The 20,286-nt window shown below is 39.2% G+C and overlaps 1 protein-coding gene across 1 annotated transcript; it reads left to right on the top strand.

The window, feature by feature from the left end:
* Positions 1–499: 499 nt before the first annotated feature.
* DDX21 (DExD-box helicase 21) lies at positions 500–18,865 on the top strand. Its single transcript, XM_026713527.2, has 15 exons — positions 500–662; positions 3,583–3,837; positions 5,560–5,635; positions 6,591–6,769; positions 6,983–7,100; positions 7,630–7,815; positions 8,790–8,935; positions 9,159–9,308; positions 10,302–10,463; positions 11,511–11,630; positions 11,798–11,871; positions 12,071–12,230; positions 13,651–13,785; positions 14,194–14,238; positions 17,826–18,865. Exons 1-15 carry the CDS (start codon positions 627–629, stop codon positions 18,018–18,020), a joined length of 2,037 nt encoding a protein of 678 aa, XP_026569312.2. The 5' UTR covers positions 500–626; the 3' UTR covers positions 18,021–18,865.
* Positions 18,866–20,286: the final 1,421 nt, after the last annotated feature.

Genomic DNA, 20,286 nt, shown 5'->3' on the forward strand with positions numbered 1-20,286 from the left:
CCCCTCTCAAACGCCTCCAGTCCCGGGCAAGCCGGTTCCCAGCTTCTCTCCTACCTCGGACCCCGGGCAAACCTTGGCAGCGATTCTGCAGAGCCCTCCGCTTTCCAGCCTGCGGGGAAGACTTGGCTCTTCTTTCTTTCCCCTCGCGTTTTCCAATTCCTACCCTCCCGCAACTCGCCCCCGTCCCCATCCGGACGCGCCGAAAGCAGCAGCCCCCCGCTCCAACCCGGAGGCAGGAAACGGGGAAGCCCTCCCGGAGCACGAGCGCCGCGTCTCTCCAGCCGCAGGAACCGGGAGGCCCCCCGGCGGCCTTGCCTTTCATGCGGGGCGACCTGGCTGCTCCGCGGGGGTGACGCCGCACCTGCAGCCCCGCCGAGGCAGCTTCGTCCCCGCCCGCCGTCTCCCCTTGCAACGGCCGCGCGCTTTCCCCGCTGCCGCTCCTCCTCCTCCGCCGCCGCCGCCCCTCTTCCTCCGCAGGGCCGGCGGGGCGGAGCTCTTTCCTTTCACGCCGGCCTCGGTTTCGAGTAGCCGCTTCTGCCATCGCCTCCGCGGCAAAGAGTCCCAGGAAATGCCCGCCGCCCCCGCTTCGAGTCCCAGAGCGACGACGACCTGGAGCCCGAGACCCCATGGAGCCCGACGCCGCCCCCCCGAAAAAGAGCAAGGTAGTAGGCAGACGCCCAGGCCGGCCGGGCCAGCCTCGTGGCGGCAGCGGCTGCAGCAAGCGGCCGGGGAAGGAGGAGCCGAAGGCGGGGCAGCGGGCGAGGAAACGACGCGGCTGCGTGGGGAGCCGAGCGGCCTGCTTGCTGCGTGTCGGCCTGGGGAAGCGGAGGGGTCGGGCCTGGGGGCGGCCGGTGCTTCCCCGTTGTGGGGGCTTGCGTCTCTCATCCCCCCCCCCCGCCCTGGGCTTTCTTCCCGTACAATAAATGGATTCTCCATTCCCGCCCCCCGAAGAATAGCGGATGGGCCAAGACGAGGAGGGGCTGACGTCTTGCTCTTATTTCTTCCCCACAAAAATGTTTCCTCATCCCGTTTTTACCCTATGTGCCATCTGTGCGCTGATCGTGGCGTAAACATATTTACAAGCTTGTGTATTTCCTTCGTCCTGGTTCTAAAAGTACGAACACGTGGAGTACGGAAGGCCGGAACGCATCCTTCTTCCTCCGCTTCCTTTAAAACTTCACCATTTCACCCGTCTTTCTTTCCTTTTTCTTTTTGCCAACTTGTCAGAGGTCTTAGGATTTCAATTTTATGCAAAACAAAAAAAAAGTACGCAGGGCAATAAATGCACTAAATATCATTTTATGTATATAAATCAAGGCAATCGTAATGAAAGTTTTTGTTTTTGTGATAGAAAACGAAGTGTTAGTAAAAGGCCCTATACAATGGATATTCAGAACATTTCCATTTCTATATATTTCTACTTGTTTTTTTCTGAACATTTTCAGCATTTTTAAACATTTTATATCTGGCTAATTTTTTTTATCTCTGGATAAAGTTTCCTATACCCATATTTTGGGTGTCTGTTAGGTGATTGATTCCAAGAGTTGGAATCAAAATACATCTGGAAGGTCCTGGGTTTTGGTAAAAGGAAGATCAGTTGGGATGAAGGAAATGTAATTGTCTCATTTAAATATAAACATTGTGATGGTTTCTTGTTTTGAGCCTTAATTTAATAACCATCTTTGCTGATTTATTTTAATGCTTTAATTTTCAGACGGTTGCATAACAATGGTAACATATTACACAAACATTGATTATTGTTGATTTTAGCAATGAAACAAATATCAGAAGAAATCACTGTTTCCTATATTTTTAATAATTATATTACAATTTTTAACAAGAAATAGAGAAAACAATGTACACAAGCCAATTAAAATAACATTTTAAAATTTAAAACATTTTTTCTTTGATTTTTTTTTTTAAACACTTAAGTGTGTTTCTCATGTTTTTACACAAGTGCACAAATTGGTGTTAGGTTGGGCAGCCTTGTATATTGTAAAATTAAATAACATAACATTAGTTACAGTAACAAATGAAATAAAAGGGGGGAAAAAGAAACCCCCAAAATGAACATAATAAATTGATATGCATCACTTAAATGCATTGCATGTTTAATTATTGTATTGAATTATGCATTAAAACTCTTCTTGTAAAATACTGTATTATGAAATCTATGCCAAAAAGGAAAAAGAGTGCCATTTGTTTAATTAGTAAAAAGTAGCTGTTCTAAAATTTGATAGGTTACGTATTCTTTAAATGTCATCTTTCATGTCTAGGGCAATAGTCCAGTCCATTTTGTGTACTATTACCATTTAATGCACAAAGTCTGTAGAGAATCTGTAGAGATTCTCAGTCATCCAGGTCATGGTTGTCCCAAAGATGCTTTTTCAAGGAGGCAACTGGACGTTCTTGTTTTTTTCTTTGAAGACTGTTTGCTTCTCATCCAAGAAGCTTCTTCAGCTCTGACAGGTTAGTGGGGAATGGAAGTATTTATATTCCTTACAGACAGCTGGTCATTTCCATCCTTTTAGAGGGTCATTGAAGCTCTTGGAGGTTTATCCATGTCCTCAGGGTCACTGAATGGTGTGGGAGTAGGAATGGATTTCCAGAGGAAAAATTGCAGACTAGAGGAACCAAGAGCACTACTCAGATGACTCTCAGGACACAGATAAACCTCCAAATGCTTCAAATGACCCTCTAAAAGGATGCAAATGACCAGCTGTCTGCAAAGAATATAAATCCTTCCGTTCCATTCTTGGATGAGAAGCAAAATATCTTCAAGGAAAAAACAAAGTCCAGTTGCCTCCTGAAAAAAGCACCTTTGGAACAGTTAATGCACCGAGAAGGCAGGTCTGGATAATTTGTACATAGAGCAGATACAGACGGATTTGGTCTAGGTATGAAGTCAAAGCACCTGTGTCCCAAGCATCAGGGTGTGTCAGGATTTGTGCGGCCAGGACAATTTGGACAGCAGAGATGAGGGAAAAGAAAATGGGGGGGGGGGTGAGTTGTGCATTCCATGCTTGATTTCAGCCATGGTGGTTGAGTGGTAAAAGAAAGGATGGTCCTGGGAAGATCAAGGCAAGAGTTGCAGGTTGCCTGGGCCGGTTAGATAATGCCATGCCTTGGATTCAGGTTTGCTGCATGAGGAGTAATAAATGGAAAGAACTGAGGAGCATAAAAGGGAAGTTCTGGGAAAGTCAGAACACAGACCATCAGAAGGAAGTGGGTGAGGTGTGTAATATGCCCCGCTCATGCTCCTAAGACTCTTATAGGTTTTGTCTCAGCCAAAACCCAGAACCACCATCTTTGAGTTTTGCTAGTATGTAATTCAGTTTGCAATGTGTTTGTTTCAGATCCAAAACAAAACACATTTTTCATGTTACGCATCTTGTCTACTCCACTAATGTAGCAACATGTCTGTGGCAACCATTTCTGTTCTGCTTAGTTTCTTCTGTATAAAATTATATCCCTAATATTGTAATAAATGTTAAGAAATGTTAAGAAAATGATTTGTGGGGGGTTTGAAGAAAGTATGTCTAATAATTTAAATATTTTTCTGTAATATGCTTGCTTTTACAGAAGGATAAAAAAGATAAAGCAGAAAAGCAGAAACGGAAAAAGCATACATTAGCTGAGACTGAATTACTGGATTTGGAATTGGAGCCACCAAAAGCAAAGAAAATTAAAAAAAAGAAACAAATGGCTGCTAAAAATGAAGAGGCAATTTCAGAATGCAATTCAATATCTCACATGAGTAATGGGGTAAAGCTCTCAAAAAAGGAGAATAATTCTTGCGAAGATTCACATACAGAATGTGAAAGTGATCAAGATCAGGTAAGATAATTTATTCTCTGTACTAAATATATTTTATTTAGAATGTCAATACTATAAAGGAGGAAGATCAGAAATTTCACAGCTATGTCAGGGCAAAGCTTAATCCTGATGACTTCGTATAATCTTGGTGTGCATTTCTATTTGAATATTAAGTATTTCTGAGATTATAAAAACATGATTTTATAGACTGGGAGTTTGAATAAATAAACATAGAATCGGGCTGCATATCTCATTCTCTGATTCCAAATATAGTATGTAATATGTTAATATATGGCTCTACATGTTAATTTTAAGATATAGAGCCACTTCCTTATGATATTTAATAGGTAGTCCTTATTTTAGGGACTGATTGTGACAATAATGAAAAAGTAACATGACTAATACTTACATATATGAAATTACAGTAAAGTGCATTCATGGTTTCACTTAGTGAATGCTTTACTTAATAACCAAGTAGCCAGTCCCAATTGTCTCTAAATGTAGACTATCTAAATTACCTCAAGGCATTTGTTTAATCAGACATATTTATTGCCGTGCATCTCACCGAAATGTGACGCTTCCTGGGTGGTGTACATAGAACCGTAAAAAATAATTACAAAAATACTCTAAAATTAAAACATAAATAATATCAAATAAAAAACAGGGTAGGAGAGCATAGATGTTGCATACAATGTAGCCACCTCATTAAATCTCCATTTCTGTGAGCCCCTTAAGCCTGTTGACATAATCACGCTTTAAGGGACTTCTGTAGAGGAACATCAGGGAAGGTTCCAATCTCATCTCGGGGGCTGCAAATGATGTTCCACGGGGGGGTGTCAGGGCAGAAAAGACCCACCAGATAATTGCTTAGAGACAGAGCATGCATCTCCTGCTGGATCGGATGTGACAGGTAGATGTAGTTGGTAAGATGCAATACCTCAGATAACCTGCCCCATGCCATGAAGGGCTTTAAAGGCCAGAAATAGCACTTTGAATTGGACTCAGAAACAAATTGGCAGCCAGCGCAGCTTGCAGAGCGGAGTAGAATGTGTGCCATTCTAGGAGCACACATAACTGCCTGCACTGCCCGCATTTTGGACCAGGTGAAGCATCTGCATGCTCATCAAGGGCAGTCCCATGCAGCGTACATTACAGTAGCTCATCCCGGAGAAGATCAGCAGAGAGCCCCTTGATCCAGCAACTCACATCATTGTTAAGGAACTGCCAGTCTTCAATACTAAGCTCAGTGGACCAGTGATGCTACTTAACAGGCAGGTTCATATGTTATAGCAGTAATCAGATCCTAAAGTTATGAAATAATAAATCTCTGTTGTATTAATAACTGAAAGCAACGTTTTAGAATTACCAGTATTCTTTTGTCATATTCCATATGGTACATGCTACCATGCAGAAAATATCACAACACAGTTGTTAGTATTTATCCTCCGTTATTTTATATTTTCCTACTCTTTGTATTTCTGATGTTTATCTTTGGTGCATTTTGTATTTGACATCCTTAGCACTTCCATGTTATTTACACGCATGCATGCATGCATGCATACATTATTGCTCTGTAAAGAAATTATAACAATGGTTGCATTTAATTTTTTCCCCTTGGGAATATTTGAAAGTGTGGGTATTGAATACTGTAGATGCTTTTTTCTTTCTTTCAGTTCTTTAAATATTTTTTGGAATTAAAATCTTATACTTTCTATAACTGCTTTTTATTTTTGTTTAAAATAGGAATTAACTGCAGAACAAAAGGAAGGTGCTTTTGCCAATTTTGATATCTCTAAAGCAACCCTTGATCTTCTAAAAGGTATATACATTGAGTGTTTTCAGCCTGAAGCAAATTTTCACTTATTTTCTAATTCTGGTAGGCTGATGATCTCTGCACGAGAGGATTTGATATTAGTAGATGAGAATCCATTTAATTGAAATATTCCTATATTCATTGATGAGTTACTGTCTGCACAAGATTTGCTTAACTTGCTTAACTTAACTTGGTTTTCAACTGAATATGTTTTTTCTCTTTTATTTTGGAAGTAAGGGGTCAAATTTTGGCTTGTTCTGATATTACTGTAGTTCTTACTAGATCCTGTACATGAATAAATTTTATGTTTTTTTTAAAAAGCTCAGAGATAAAAGTTGGGGAATAGTAAGTGCATACAACATTTCATGTAGATATACAAACTATATATAGCTTGGTTAAAAATGATAAAAGGGCTATAATTTCTTGGTGCAAACACCTGAGCAGTATCACGTCCTTTTACAATAGATATCTTGTGCATTTCTGTAGGGAGATTGTCTCCAAGTATTTTTTAATCATTCTAGAGTTCAGGAGTTAAGCAATTAGTTGTAGCCTCAGGACAAAAGAAAAAAAAATTCCATGATCTATGGGATTAACTATCTGTGTAAGTTTCTAGGACGGCATTTTTCCATCTCAGCAACTGATTTGTGGACTTCAACTTTATATTAGCTGGACATTTGGGAGTTGAAGTTCACACATGTTAAAGTTGTTGAGCTTGAGAAACATTGTTCTAAGAAGAAGAAGGAAGGAAGATTTGATTCATAGATCTGGTGGATGTTGTTGCTTTTAGGTAGAATGCTGGACTTGGATGTACTCCATGTGACTTGAGTGTAGTAATTTGTAAAGTATTTAATAACAATGTCTCTAGAATAGTTTCGTGTATTTTCTTTTTTTAAGTTTTGTTAGAGAAAAAAATTATAAGCATATATTTTTCTAGATAAAATCTGATAGTATTCTTCCACAGCTCGTGGTGTCACCTACTTGTTTCCAGTACAAGTGAAGACTTTCAAGCCAGTATTTGAAGGCAAAGATGTAGTTGCCCAAGCTCGGACGGGAACAGGGAAAACATTCTCCTTTGCCATTCCGTTAATTGAAAAACTTGATAGAGATCCACAGGAAAGAAAAAGAGGCCGTTCACCAAAGGTAATGAACTCACAATAAAATTACAAACTTGAGTAGGGGGACAAAAATACATTAAATCACTCATATGATAAGAAGTACATGGTGATGTGGGCTGCAAATCTATTTGCCTTAACATCTTTATTAAGTTTGGGAGAATGGGGAGGATGATTCAACTTGTTCTTAGTGCTGTATAATTGTACAAGATTTCACAAATAATTCTTCCTTTGTAATTAGGTACTAGTTCTGACTCCAACCAGAGAATTGGCAATGCAGGTTGCCAGAGACTTCAAAGATATTACAAAGAAACTTACTGTGGCTTGTTTCTATGGAGGAACAGCGTATAATGGACAGTGTAAGAAAGTACAAGTTGCTTTTTGATGATATAACATTTCAATTTAAAAATACCTTTTTTAAAAACTGTCTTCGTTGTTTTTTTTAAATGTGCATTATATTGGTCCATAATACTTAAAAAAAACTATTATAATGCATCATGCTCATTTGTTGGACATGTAATGTAAATAAATTGTAACATGTTATTTTAATGTGTTATTTGAAATAGCCGAAAACATACATATCAAAGTGAAATAAAATCAATTTAATCTTATGCATACTTGAAGGAACGTTTAGGTACTTTAGAGTGGTGCTTAGTTTAAAGTAAATGTTCATTGTGGCTTTAGATTCTTACATTTGTAACATTATTTAGAATACGTATTACATTAAGCACATGAAGATGAAAACTGTTGGAACTTGTTTGGTGACTTAAAAAAAATATATGGTTCAAACTCATAAGTAATGCTGACAGATTTCAGAACATTGGCCTAACAGTAATTCTTAGAGTTAAGCATTAAGTTTGATAAATAACATGTTAAAATTCCTTCTAGTGGATCTAATTAGAAATGGCATTGACATCCTGGTTGGGACTCCTGGTCGAATAAAAGATCACCTCCAAAATAATAAATTGGACCTTTCTAAATTGAAACATGTAGTCTTGGATGAAGTTGATCAGATGTTGGATATGGGATTTGCTGAACAAGTAGAAGAAATCTTAATGAATTCTTACAAGAAAGGTAAGCATGTTGTCTGTGCATCGGTTCCATTTTGGAATCTTCTGCTCCTGGGTTTTAATGCTCAGAGAATATGTAAGGGATTAAGTGCAGGATTAGGAAAACCAGTTGGCCCACTCGATCAATGATTCTGTGTCAAATTTAACTATATGGTAAGTTTAATTTGGAGCCAATTGTAATATATTGTGGGGCCTGAATATAAAGAACTGGAATATAGTTAAAAACTTGTATCAAAATAACCTGGGGTCCAGGTTATCAAAGACAATTAGGAGTAGAATTAAAATCACTAAGCGACAGGGTTATAAAATGGGGTGTCACATTACTTAATGACAGTTGTTCTAGTGCTTCCTAATTGCAGTGTTTAAGAGAATCCCCTGCCGTTGTTAAGCAAGGACATCATGTCGTCATTTACGACCCTATTGATTCTCTGCTGACTTTGCTTGTAGGAAGTTGGCGAAAAATCTCACAAATAGTGGTAGGGATGCTACAACAGCCGGAACTTTTGAGGACTGCTCATCGGTATCAGTTACTCAGAGACCTTGCAAGTTTGAATGAGTGGTTGTTAAGCAAGGACCACCTGTATACTAACAGCATTATAATTTATTCCCTTATTTCTTTTCTTGCTGGCCTATCCAAAAATACTTTGGAAGTATTTGGCAATAATGACAGCACGCAAATAATCAATTTGCTTTTTATTCTGAGATGTGTTCTCTTGCTGATTATATTTTACATAGCAGTGATTAGAGGTGTACAAAACATTGTGAATTCAAATCGTTGGGTGCTACTTTGCTCATTTGGGGAATGTTTGAAACCTAAAATCTGTTGAGTTTTTCAAACGGCACAATGCAAACTGAAAGCAGGGCATTTAGATTCAAAGAACGTATATTTCTAGATACTATCATATAAAGGTTTCTAGCGTTTATGAGCACGTATATGGATTTTCCAAAAGTTTATATGTGCTGTTTATTTGTTTTAAGATTCTGAAGATAATCCACAGACACTCTTGTTTTCTGCAACTTGCCCTCCGTGGGTTTACAATGTAGCAAAGAAATATATGAAATCCAAATATGAGCAAGTTGATCTCATTGGAAAGAAGACTAAAAAAACTGCTATGACTGTAGAGGTAAATTAACTTTTTATAATAATGTAAGATTAACACTGTAACTGCATCTGGATGGAAGTCATGAACATGTAGGCATACCCCTTTCTAAGGGTGTCTGTAGGATCTAGTAGAAAGTTAAGATGGCGGGCTTGGCTGTGCAACCAGAATTTCACATTTTTTTAATGTATCACCCCCATCCTTTTCTCTTGGCTAATTGCTAATGAATACGGCTTTGCTTTGGCAGCATTTAGCCATCGAGTGTCATTGGTCCCAAAGAGCCGCAGCGATTGGAGATGTCATTCAAGTCTATAGTGGGAGTCACGGACGAACCATAATATTTTGTGAAACAAAAAAAGATGCAACTGAACTGGCTCTTAATGCCTCAATAAAACAGGTAGAGTGGCACAAAAGTATGAAAAATAATAAATATAATAGAACACAAGAGAGCGAACTTATTCAGATATGGAATGTTCATTAGAGCAATTTGTTTTATCAATTCGAGCAAATTCACAACCTGATTGGTCCTCTCTTTTTCTTTAAGTTTTTAGTATAAGATTACTTAGTTACAATCGATAACTGCAATAACTCTTGATCCCTCAAAAGTTTCTGGACACAATTTTTATGTGACATTCTTTACTTTTCTGCTGTTGAGAGTTGATTTCTCCCCCTTGAAGCTTTATCTTTTTTCCAAAGGATAGTTTTAATACCAATCCCAATTTCCATTTATATGTAGTTTTTGTTCAGTTTGTGACCTAATATAATTGAATACAAAACATGATGTATAGAGTTCCAGCAAAATGAAGTTTGTGAGAGTTTCCCATATTGTATTTATTTCCTCTTTATTTTAATATACCTCAGTTGTTCTTAATGTTTCTAACCATTACTTTCTAATTTTCTAAATGTCCTAAATGTTTTTGGGGGGGATTTCATCAAGTGGATATACAATTGCTTTTAGGGTGTTCTGTGGTGGCAGCCATAGACATTAGAGTAAAATTCTTTGCAGATATTTGAGAGGTAGGGGTCAGGATCTGTAGTCTGTCACTGTTAGCAGTAGCAGTAGACGAGAGATCGAGCAGATGAGGAATAAGCTGGCATCGTTCAAAAGGAGAGCAAGTCAAAGGGAAAGGAAGCTTAGCTCTGCAATGAATAAGATCCTGGAGATTAGTTGAAAGAAAATATGGGAACTTCTGGTGAGCCTTTTCTAATTCTAAGATGTGGTATTATGATGTGCAGTGTTTTTGTCTTGAGGAAGTTTAGCCTTCAAAATATTTGGAGTACCCTCTAATATAGTCTTGTCAAGCAGAGATTTTGATATTTCAGTTGAATTGAGGGAAATCAATCCTGTTATTTGGACAGTTCTCTTGATTTATTTCTTTTATATTTGCAGGATGCACAATCTTTACATGGTGATATTCCACAAAAGCAGAGAGAGGTCACTTTGAAAGGCTTTCGTAATGGAGCATTTGGAGTACTGGTTGCAACTAACGTGGCTGCCCGTGGCTTAGATATTCCAGAGGTTGATCTGGTAATACAGAGTTCCCCACCAAAGGTAAAATAACTGGTTTTGGGCAGAGGGAAAGGTTATTTGTACCAAAAGAGCTATTTAATGTTGCTTAGTTAAAGTGACACAGAAAAATTATTAAAGCTTGCTTCAGAGAGGACTTGGGATCCTCATTTGAGTTGCTTTGCCTTTTCTGCTAGAAAACACAGCACAGTTGAAGTGAGAAAGTTGGAAAATTATTTTTATTTCTTCAAAAATAGTATTTTATTCTTTCTCTTAGACTACAAGGGATGCGGTGGCTCAGTGGCTAAGACGGTGAGCTTGTTGATCAGAAAGGTTGGCAGTTTGGCGGTTTGAATCCCTAGCACCATGTAATGGAGTGAGCTCCCGTTACTTTTCCCAGCTTCTGCCAACCTAGCAGTTCAAAACCATGTAAAACTGCAAGTAGAAAAAGAGGGACCACTTTGGTGGGAAGGGAACAGTGTTCCGTGTGCCTTTGGCGTTTAGTCATGCCGGCCACATGACCACGGAGACTTCTTCAGACAGCACTGCTCTTTGGCTTTGTAACGGAGATGAGCACCGCCCCTGAGAGTCGGAAATGACTACCATATATGCGCGAGGGGATCCTTTACCTTTACCTTTAGACTGCTAGCTAAAATTTGCTACCCTGTCTCATCAGGATGTTGGGGTGTGAGGGTGGGCCAAATTCCAAATGTTTTATAAGGATTCCAAAATGGCTATTATTCCAGGCACCTCCATGAATACTTTGTAATTCTTTATGAATGCTACCTATAATGGTGTAAGTTCATTCAAATATCATCTAGCTGTTCAAGTTATTTCTAAGCAGATTTTTTTTTTTGAATCTAATAATTTTAACATTCTTAAAATTCATTGAATTCTCACTATAAATGTCACACAATGGCAATATAAATAATTTCCTATTAAAGCAATTCATAGTTTACACAAAGATAGCTTCATTTCACCTTTCTGCTGTCGTTAATAGTGTATTTTAAAGAATAAACCATTCTGTATATTTTTAAGTAAAACACTGACTTTTCTGCAACATGCATATCATTTGAATGTTTCTTCGTAAAGGATGTAGAGTCTTACATTCATCGCTCTGGACGCACAGGCCGAGCTGGACGGACTGGAATTTGTATCTGCTTTTATCAACGCAGGGAAGACTATCAGCTGAAACAAGTAGAACAAAAAGCGGTAATTATTTCTGAATTTCTTAGTGGAAGTTGTGGGCATCTCCCTCCATTGTAATTTTTTTAAAAGCCATATCAGTTTTTTAAGTGCTTCTTATCATTTCAACTAAAGTGTTTAGGACTAGTTTTCTGACCAACTTTTGTCACTGAAACTGTGCCTTCTATTTTCAGGGCATTACATTTAAACGTATAGGTGTTCCTACAGCAACAGACATAATTAAAGCTTCCAGTAAAGATGCAATCAGGTATGTTAATCCTAATTATTAAAAGTATCTGAAATGAGATAAGCAGCTATGACAGAAGCCCTATTCCTTTTTCCCCCACATGTGCATTATAGATGCTGCTACCACTGTACATTAGTTTCTGTTTGAACGTTTCATAAATGGTTCATTGTTCGTTTTAGAGGTTTTGTAAATACTTATTCTTAAAAAATTTTTCATTCAGATCTTTGGATTCTGTTCCTCCATCTGCCATTGACTACTTCAGACAATCTGCCGAACAGCTAATAGAAGAAAAGGGGGCTGTGGAAGCTCTGGCTGCAGCCCTGGCTCATATTTCAGGGGCTACTTCTATTGAACAGCGCTCTTTGCTCAACTCTGATGCGGTAATAAATACACGGAGTTTAATAGTTACTTACGCACATCCTGATTTTTCCTAATGCAATATGTGTAACCTGAGGTACAGGTAGTTTTTAATCTCAATTAAGAAAATATAAACAGTTTCTCCTTTGGCAGTGACTTCCCCACTGGTGTTTTTGAATATCTAGGTCAAGGGTTTTCAAACTTGCCACATTTAAGACTTGTGGACTTCAACTCCCAGAAATCCTGAGGTAATATTGACTGGAGGAGGAATTGTGGAAGTCCCCATGTCTTAAAGCTATCAAGTTTGAAGACCCCTGATCTAGGTGAATACCAACACCTTTCAGGATTTGACTGGCCAATCTTCCTGGGTATAGAAAATTAGTACATGGTTGGGTACTGAGGAGAGTAAGGAAGATGACCTTGATGGCAATTGGCAGGATGCTACCAGGGCATGGATTATTCCAATCTATCCAAGTATATCTGGTAACTAGTAAATTGGTGTAAAGTAATAAAAAGTATTGCATCTCCAAAGTTAAGTAAACGTTCCTAGAATTATTTAATATTTCCTACAATGAAGGCATTTAAATACATTTAGTCTTACAAGGTAAGAAATTGAAATATAAGCTTAGCTCTCATGTAAACTTGTCTTGATGGAATTACCCTTATTTATTAAAAAAATGAGCAAAAATGTTTTCTTTGCAAAACATGGGGTAAAATAATATAGTTAATCAGTTATTAATGATACTTTAGAAACTTTTTAAAAAACTACAAGGAATGTACCAAAACAACTGAATGGCAATATATTGAGTTAAAGCTTCATATGTTTTCCGTTTGGTCCAAAAGCCTTCCTTACCTCTAAAACATGTGATTTTGAATATATTTCGAAGAGATTTTAAGAAATTACAAAAATAAATATGAATATTGTATAAAAAATTTACAATTAAGTCTTGGAGTTTCCTATATTACAAATAAATGGCTCAATATTTCTCAAGAAGTATTAAATGTGTTTCATGAAGTATAACCAGTGTCAGTTAAAAATAGTTGACTATTATCCTTAACGCTGTTGATGAACACACTCAGGGATACATTAATACATTAGTCATGTCCAAATGTGTAATTATATAATTAGACAACCATTTGCCTGAGATAATATAAGGTCTATTGTCTTGAGCAAGTGGGGTGGGGGGGTAGACTCCCAAGTTCCTTGCAGCGCTATTTCTATGTTATATGTATTTCCCCTTTTGGTTGGTTATTATGTTGCCCACTGGCCTGCTGTTATCCCATTTTTCAATTGTTCACCCTCACTGAAAAAAATTGTTAACTAGATCTCTCAGCATTCTTTAATCAGTAATAGCTTTAGTGATTTGTGTGTTTGTGTATACGCTAATAATTGCACTCTGTATCATAAATGTATATCACTGATTTATTTATTTTTTTTAAAAGGGTTATGTGACCATGGTACTTAAGTGCTCGGTAGAAATGCATGCCACTGGTTATGCTTGGCGGGGTCTGAAAGAACAACTGGGTGAGGACATTGACAACAAAATATCCAGAATGTGTTTTCTCAAAGGAAAAATGGTAAGAACCTTTTTTCCCCTGCCTATACGGTTTATAGGTGTTACTTGAAAATTTTCTTCTAGTAATTGCTTCCTTTCCTGACTAATTTGGTAATGAGTAAAGCTTAAGTCAGGGGTATAGTGTTGATACGGTATTGGGGAAGATTTGTATCGCTAGATAATTTTATTCAGAAGAGAGTTTTGGACTTAAATAGAAGAAACCTGGATTTGAATGATTGCTTATAATTTATGAATAAATTACAATTCAGGACTCCTGTGTGGGTCAATTATTATAACTAGGACAGTAAATTAAATTAGGTGTTCTTGACTAATCTGTGCTTGAAACATGTATATTAATGCAAGTATCCTGCTCCTTAAAGAGTTCTGAATTTCTTCAATGACTGATATTCTGTCTCTTTCTTGTGTTAAGGGCGTATGTTTTGATATTCCAAAAGCTGAATTAAATAAAATAAAGGTAAGATTTTATTTTCCAATATGAATCAATCTTGAGTAGCTCATGCCATTGGATGCCTTTCAGTTGTCATTTATAATCAGATGATCTTAAATTTATTTACTTGTATGCTTGTTTCACAGCCCATTATTGCAAAAGACTTTCACTGCTAAGTGATGCAGTCATTAGGTGAAACACCATGCACTGGCCGTTTTAGTGGTCCTGGTTGCATTCATTAAGCAAGGACCTCATGCTTCTCCTGACCTGCTGCACTTGCCTCCGCTTCATGTCAAATCAAATCTTAATCACTGTCAAAGATCTGTATAAGGAGGAGGATGGGATACAGTCATTTAAAAAGAATAGAAGCAAAGAAGTTACGTCAGAGTCTAAAAATGACGAAAAATTAGAAGATACTAAACAAAGTATACATAAAAGTCTATCAGAATCTAGAAGAAGAGCCTTAGATGGGTGTAGGGTAGCATAAAAGATTAGTACGTGGAAGACTATATAAGATTACAGAGCATTCTAATAGATAGTCATGAAGTCTAGTTTATGGCACAGCCCATCAGCCAATCAAATTGGAGCACTGCTGCATAGAGTCCGGCTACATTATATGTTGTAGCAGGGTTGAAAGCAGCAAGGAGGTGTAAAATTGTCCGATATGTCCTGGGTATTTATGCTTCAAGTGTGAGATTAGGTTAATATAAATGTCTTTGTAGCACAGGCAGTGGAAGACCACGTGCTTTGTTGCTTCTTGAGGTCCAGAGTCCCAGGGGCATTGTCTGTCTTTATCAGCCTTCAAGGACAGGTGAGATGGGGGCATGTCATTTTGCCCAATAAAGGCCCTTGGTGATTGGGGGATTTTGAGGTTAGTTAGATAGGGAAGGCAGACTGCCTGTTGGATTCACTGGCAGTAAATCTTGGATCCTGGTTAGATCCAGTTGATACGCTGAGTCTGTGTCATGCTGTTTAATGAGTGCTTTGGTCTGATTGTTCCGTAGTCATGTTGAGTAGAAGAGCTGGAGAGAAACCCCAAAATGAAATTTTAGTTGCTAGTTCTTGTTTCCATGTGGATTTCTATCACTCATAGTTAACAGGGAAAGGCCAAGGGGTAAAAAGGATAGTCTGAGTCAGTAATTGCGAATGGTCACCTACACTCGAGCCTTCACTTTCATGAAGCCTGTTTCTGATCACATAATTGGAAAGGGCTCAGCTGGCCACCATAAAGAAGTTGTTATATTGTCTTGGCTTTAAATAATTTGAGTGCTATAGGCATATAGTGGCCACGTCTTATCTTAAGGATTTTAAAAGATGGCAGCCCAAACTCCTTTACGTTTTCAGCAACATAGTTAGTCCCTATGAGTTTTCCTACTGCCAGTAGAATGAAGGTCTGATTGTGTTGCAGAGGCTAATAAGCCTATCCTTAGTAAGATCACCTTTCCCCCCTTTTTATATATAGGATCAGTAATTGCAAACCTCCCAATCTTTGGGGACTCAGCCATAAGTGTCAATGCAAGTATAGAGTGAGGCCAGAGAAGTCCATATTGTTTTTAATGGCCTCTGGAAGGATTTAGGTCTCTTCCTGGGCCTTCCCCAGTCTTAGCTGAGCCACAAGGTTTTTGATCTTTGTCACTGGTGATACATAAACCTGGTAAGTGATAGTAAGAGATTTGACAGCATTAACATAATCCTTGTCAAACCATGGCTTGGAGTGATGCTGTCGTTGCCTCACTGGCACTGTTATTATTGGTTAGATGGTGGAGCTCTTGGGTAAGAGTGTTATAATTCTCCAACAATGCCTCAGGAGGCTCAGCTGATGTTGGCCGACTAGAGGCAATCTGAGGCCGATAGCTATCATTTAATTTGGAGGTGGATACACTTGAGTTGGTAATAAATTCTTCCTGTTGGCATTAGGAAGGGGTGGGCAGCAGTCCTCAGTAGGGGTCTCTTGCATGAAGACTTGTGACTATTGAGGGACGATTGTGGAATCGAGAGATGATTGCGGTCAAATTAGACAACTGCTAAAGTCTTGACATAAATAAGGAGGACCTTAAGAGGCAATTACATAGTCAGTAGCAGTCATTCTGAGCCAGATCAGTAGGTGAATTCAGCTCGGTGGTCACTTTCAAGGGCACCCTTTAAAATGTAGAGCTTTACCCTGAAGGCTGTCTAACACGGAAGTCTAACACTGAAGTCCTCTCTCAGGTCTGCAAATTAGGATTCAGCAATACTGTATAAAGTCAGCGGCACAAGTTCCCAGTTCAGCCTATGAGAGAATCTGATGTTGGTTTTTTTGCCCCATTGGGGGCATATAAGTATTTATTACCAATAGGGCCATTGGGATTGAATTGAATTAACACTGGCTGTGGCATACAATCTTAATGGGAGGAAGGGACGATACAGCATATCGAGTAGTGGACTCTTGGATCCCCAAGACCCCTTTCACTGTTCCATACTGTACCCCTAGTTCTCCTCCAATTGAAAATGTAGTCCATTAAGTAGCAGTTTGCCAGTTACGTCATTTTTCCTGAAATTACAATGATGTCATGGCGTAAGTCCCTCTGCTTCAATTCCCCCCACCCACCTACTTCCCCCCTCTGCCTATTTAACCACCCTGCACTGTGTCCTGCACCCCCACTGCCCTGCACTTCAGTGGCCCTTCCATCTGCCCCCGGATGACCTTTGCCATCTTCCTCCCACGGCTGATGAGTCCTACATGGTCTGGCCCTTCACAAGGCAGTTGCTGGTCATGAGATGCCTTCCCAAGCCTGGGCCGTACAAAATTCCTCTTATCAACCTCAGGGATGAAGTTTCATCCAGGTAGTTTAAACCTTTGATATTTTTTCTAGACAGCTGAATAGGAGATAGGAGTAAACTGGAATGTCAGTTGATCGACACCAGGAGTGTCAAACTGGATTTCTTTGAGGACCGGATCAGCATTGTAGTTCTCTGCGGGCTGGCCGGCGGGGTTGCCTCCTGCAGCACCTTGCTAGCCAAAATGAGGTGGAGGGGGCGCCCGTGGCTCCCCACACCCCATTTTGGCTGCCAGAGGCACCACAGGCCAGGCCTTTGCTATTTCCAGGCCAGCCCCTCGGGCCAAGTTTGACACCCCTGATCTCTACACTGTAGTCACAGGCATGCATTGGAGGAGCAAAGAGCAAGGGATGAAAACTTCATGAGGATATTATCATAATGCACATTGTGTCACTCCGATGAAGCTCTGAAACTCATGATTTTAAACTTAGGCTGAGGATGTGCTGCTGGTGGCTGTACGTCCTTTTTTAAAGAATGGATTATTTCTTATTCAAGAGTTAAAGAAATTGCCTTTTCCTATTCTTGTTTTATAAGAGTGCAAACTTAGGAAAGCAACCTTCATTTACACTATTTTCTCAGTGTTATCTTAAATACCAAGTTTTGAAATGCCCTGAAAACATTGCTCTGAAAGAACGCAAAAAAGGTCTTGAATTTCAGGTACAAAAAGCAGTTTGTGATCATTCGTTTGTGTCTCTGGCGAAGTTTAAGCATTTTTAATTGCTGTTTAGTAGTAAACGTTGGTCAGCTTCGTCAATTCTGCTCTTCCTATAGAATAATACATGCTTTCTTTTAATTAGGAAACATGGCAAGATACAAGACGCTGGCAACTTTCTGTAGCAACAGAATTGCCTGAGCTTGAAAATACACCAGCACGCGAGGGAGGCCGAAATTCAGGCTCGGACTTCAGGAATGGAAGACGAAACGGTGGTTTCAACAGGCCTGATCGATTCAGAAATAGGGGCCAGAAACGGAGCTATAACCAAGCTTTTTGATAATTTGTTAATTTATCAAAATGGGACTCGAACCTCTTGTTTTACCATAAGTAAAATTAATTTACACTTTATTTATTAGCCTGGTAATTTGTGTTTTAATTATTAGCCTGAATGTGTCTCATTCATTCAATTTGGGCTGCAAAAATTCAGGTTGAAAAGATTATTTAAGCACAAGGAGTGCTACACTATCATAATTAGTTGCAGTGCCCCAATATCTTGGGCACAAGTAAATCTCCAGCCTTTGGTTGGTAGCACATTAGAAAGTTTGAGAATATGTTGTGGATGCTCCCTATGGCTTTTTCCCCCCTGCCCCATTTTCTGTATTTTACTTTATTTTTTTCCAGACCAATGAGAATTTGTAATGAAATGGTGATCTACACAGTCATCCATTCTTCTTGCTTTTTAAGAAAGCTTTTGAAGACCATTTCATATTGAATTTCCAAACTGAGATTTATTCATTCAATTGGTTTCCCTTTTTAAAAATACTGTTATTCAGTTAAATCAGAGCCATGAGTCTGGAAGGTGGTTAGATATTAAATAAATTAACCTCAATGACATATGACAGAAGTAGGACAAAGGGCAACTGAATATCATTCTAAAAACATTTTTACAAAAGCCTATGTATCTGGAAGATGCATTCAATAATTTTTTGGCATATGCCCTAACATGGATGAAAGAGAACACTCAGTATTCAACTTAAATTGAAATTGCAGAAGTTGAAGTTGTGTTGTTGTTTTATTTTTTCTATAATACATTCCATTACTGGTAAATATTGACTATTTTAAAAGATGTTCTTTGACTTTTTTCAGGTGATCTTTAAAGAATTAAATAGAATTTGTACTTTATTTGGGAATCCTGCAGATCTCTTTCTAGTACATTGTGTATAGCACGCTGCTCAGAAAAGCCAATCCCTGACTCACACGATTCCTCTTAAAAGTTTTTGGTAATAGAACGCGGTTCACCATTTAAAAAAAAACCCAGGAAACACTGGTCTAATTAAAATTATCTTCATCTTAAATGGTTGGATTAGAGTAGATTTGGTTAATTCCCTGGGTGATATGCTTAAGTAAGGTAAACTTTTTTAATACTGTGCATAGTGTAAGGACAGTAACAGAATGATTCTTTTCTTGCCCATAATAGTGTTCTGAAATGAAGAAAATTTAGGGGAACTCCCCATGTAGTGGATTTGGAGATAAAGTGCTTGCAAGCTCTATTTATGTCTCCTACGACAGTGGTCGCCAACTGCTGGGCCGGGAGAAAATTTTGGTGATCCGCAGAGAAATATCCTCCCCAAAGCACCCCCCTCAAAAGCAATTAATCCAGGCTGCGCGGGAAGACAATGCTGCGCCTCCCACATGGCCTGCCCACCCTTCAGCCGAGTGCAAATCTTACCTCGAGTACAGCCATGCAAGCTGGAACTGGAAGGTAAGACCAACAGCAGGGGAGGGAAATCCTCCCCAGGGTGGCTTGCTGACGTTGGTGGGAAAGTCGGTCCCCTATTCCAGAACTGCAGTAGTCACAGGACTGGCCCTTTGGTCATCTTGGAGCAGCTCTTCCAGTCCATGGCAGGCTGGTGCACCCGGGTGGAAAAGCAGCTGCTCTGGGATGACCAAAGGGCCAGTCTTGTGACTACTGCAGCTCTGGAATATGGGACCGGCCTGTGGTGGGGCTGGAAATCTCTGCCCTAGCGGGTGGCACGTGTAATGTGCAAATTTGCGGGTGGTGCAACGTGCAAAAAGCAGCACAGCCCTCACCGGCCAGGATTGGTGGTCCGCAGGACTTAAAATTATGAGTTTGGTGGTCCCTGAGGTACAAAAGGTTGGTGACCCTGTCCTACGGTATTCAAACTTGTGGGCACAATTCTTTCTAGTTACTGAGCTGTTGAAGTTTAGTCTAAGAACAAACTAGATCTTGCAAGGTTAATCCCCTTAAATCATAAATTGTCGTCTTGATCTTTTTCTGCCATTTAAGATTGTTTTACAAAGCTTTAAAAAAAAAATTTGGAGCATGTGTTCTGGATACGTCACAATTGGACCAGCTCTGGTCATGATGGCATACATGGAATGCTAAGCTGCCCCTGTTTGGAAATCCTCAATATGGACATGGATATAACCAAGGTAGAAGAGTAGGAGAGTCCACTATTGTGACGGAGGCAAGTTTGGGAAGGCAGACTTATGCAATGGGATATATAGTAACTTAAAAGCATATACAAAAGTCTTAAAATGCCAGATTATCAGATGGTGCTAAACTGGCTGGTGAGATTTCT

This window comes from Pseudonaja textilis, chromosome 4, assembly GCF_049901715.1.
Source record: "Pseudonaja textilis isolate UNSWEBS1 chromosome 4, rPseTex1.2, whole genome shotgun sequence".
Classification (NCBI taxonomy): domain Eukaryota; kingdom Metazoa; phylum Chordata; class Lepidosauria; order Squamata; family Elapidae; genus Pseudonaja; species Pseudonaja textilis.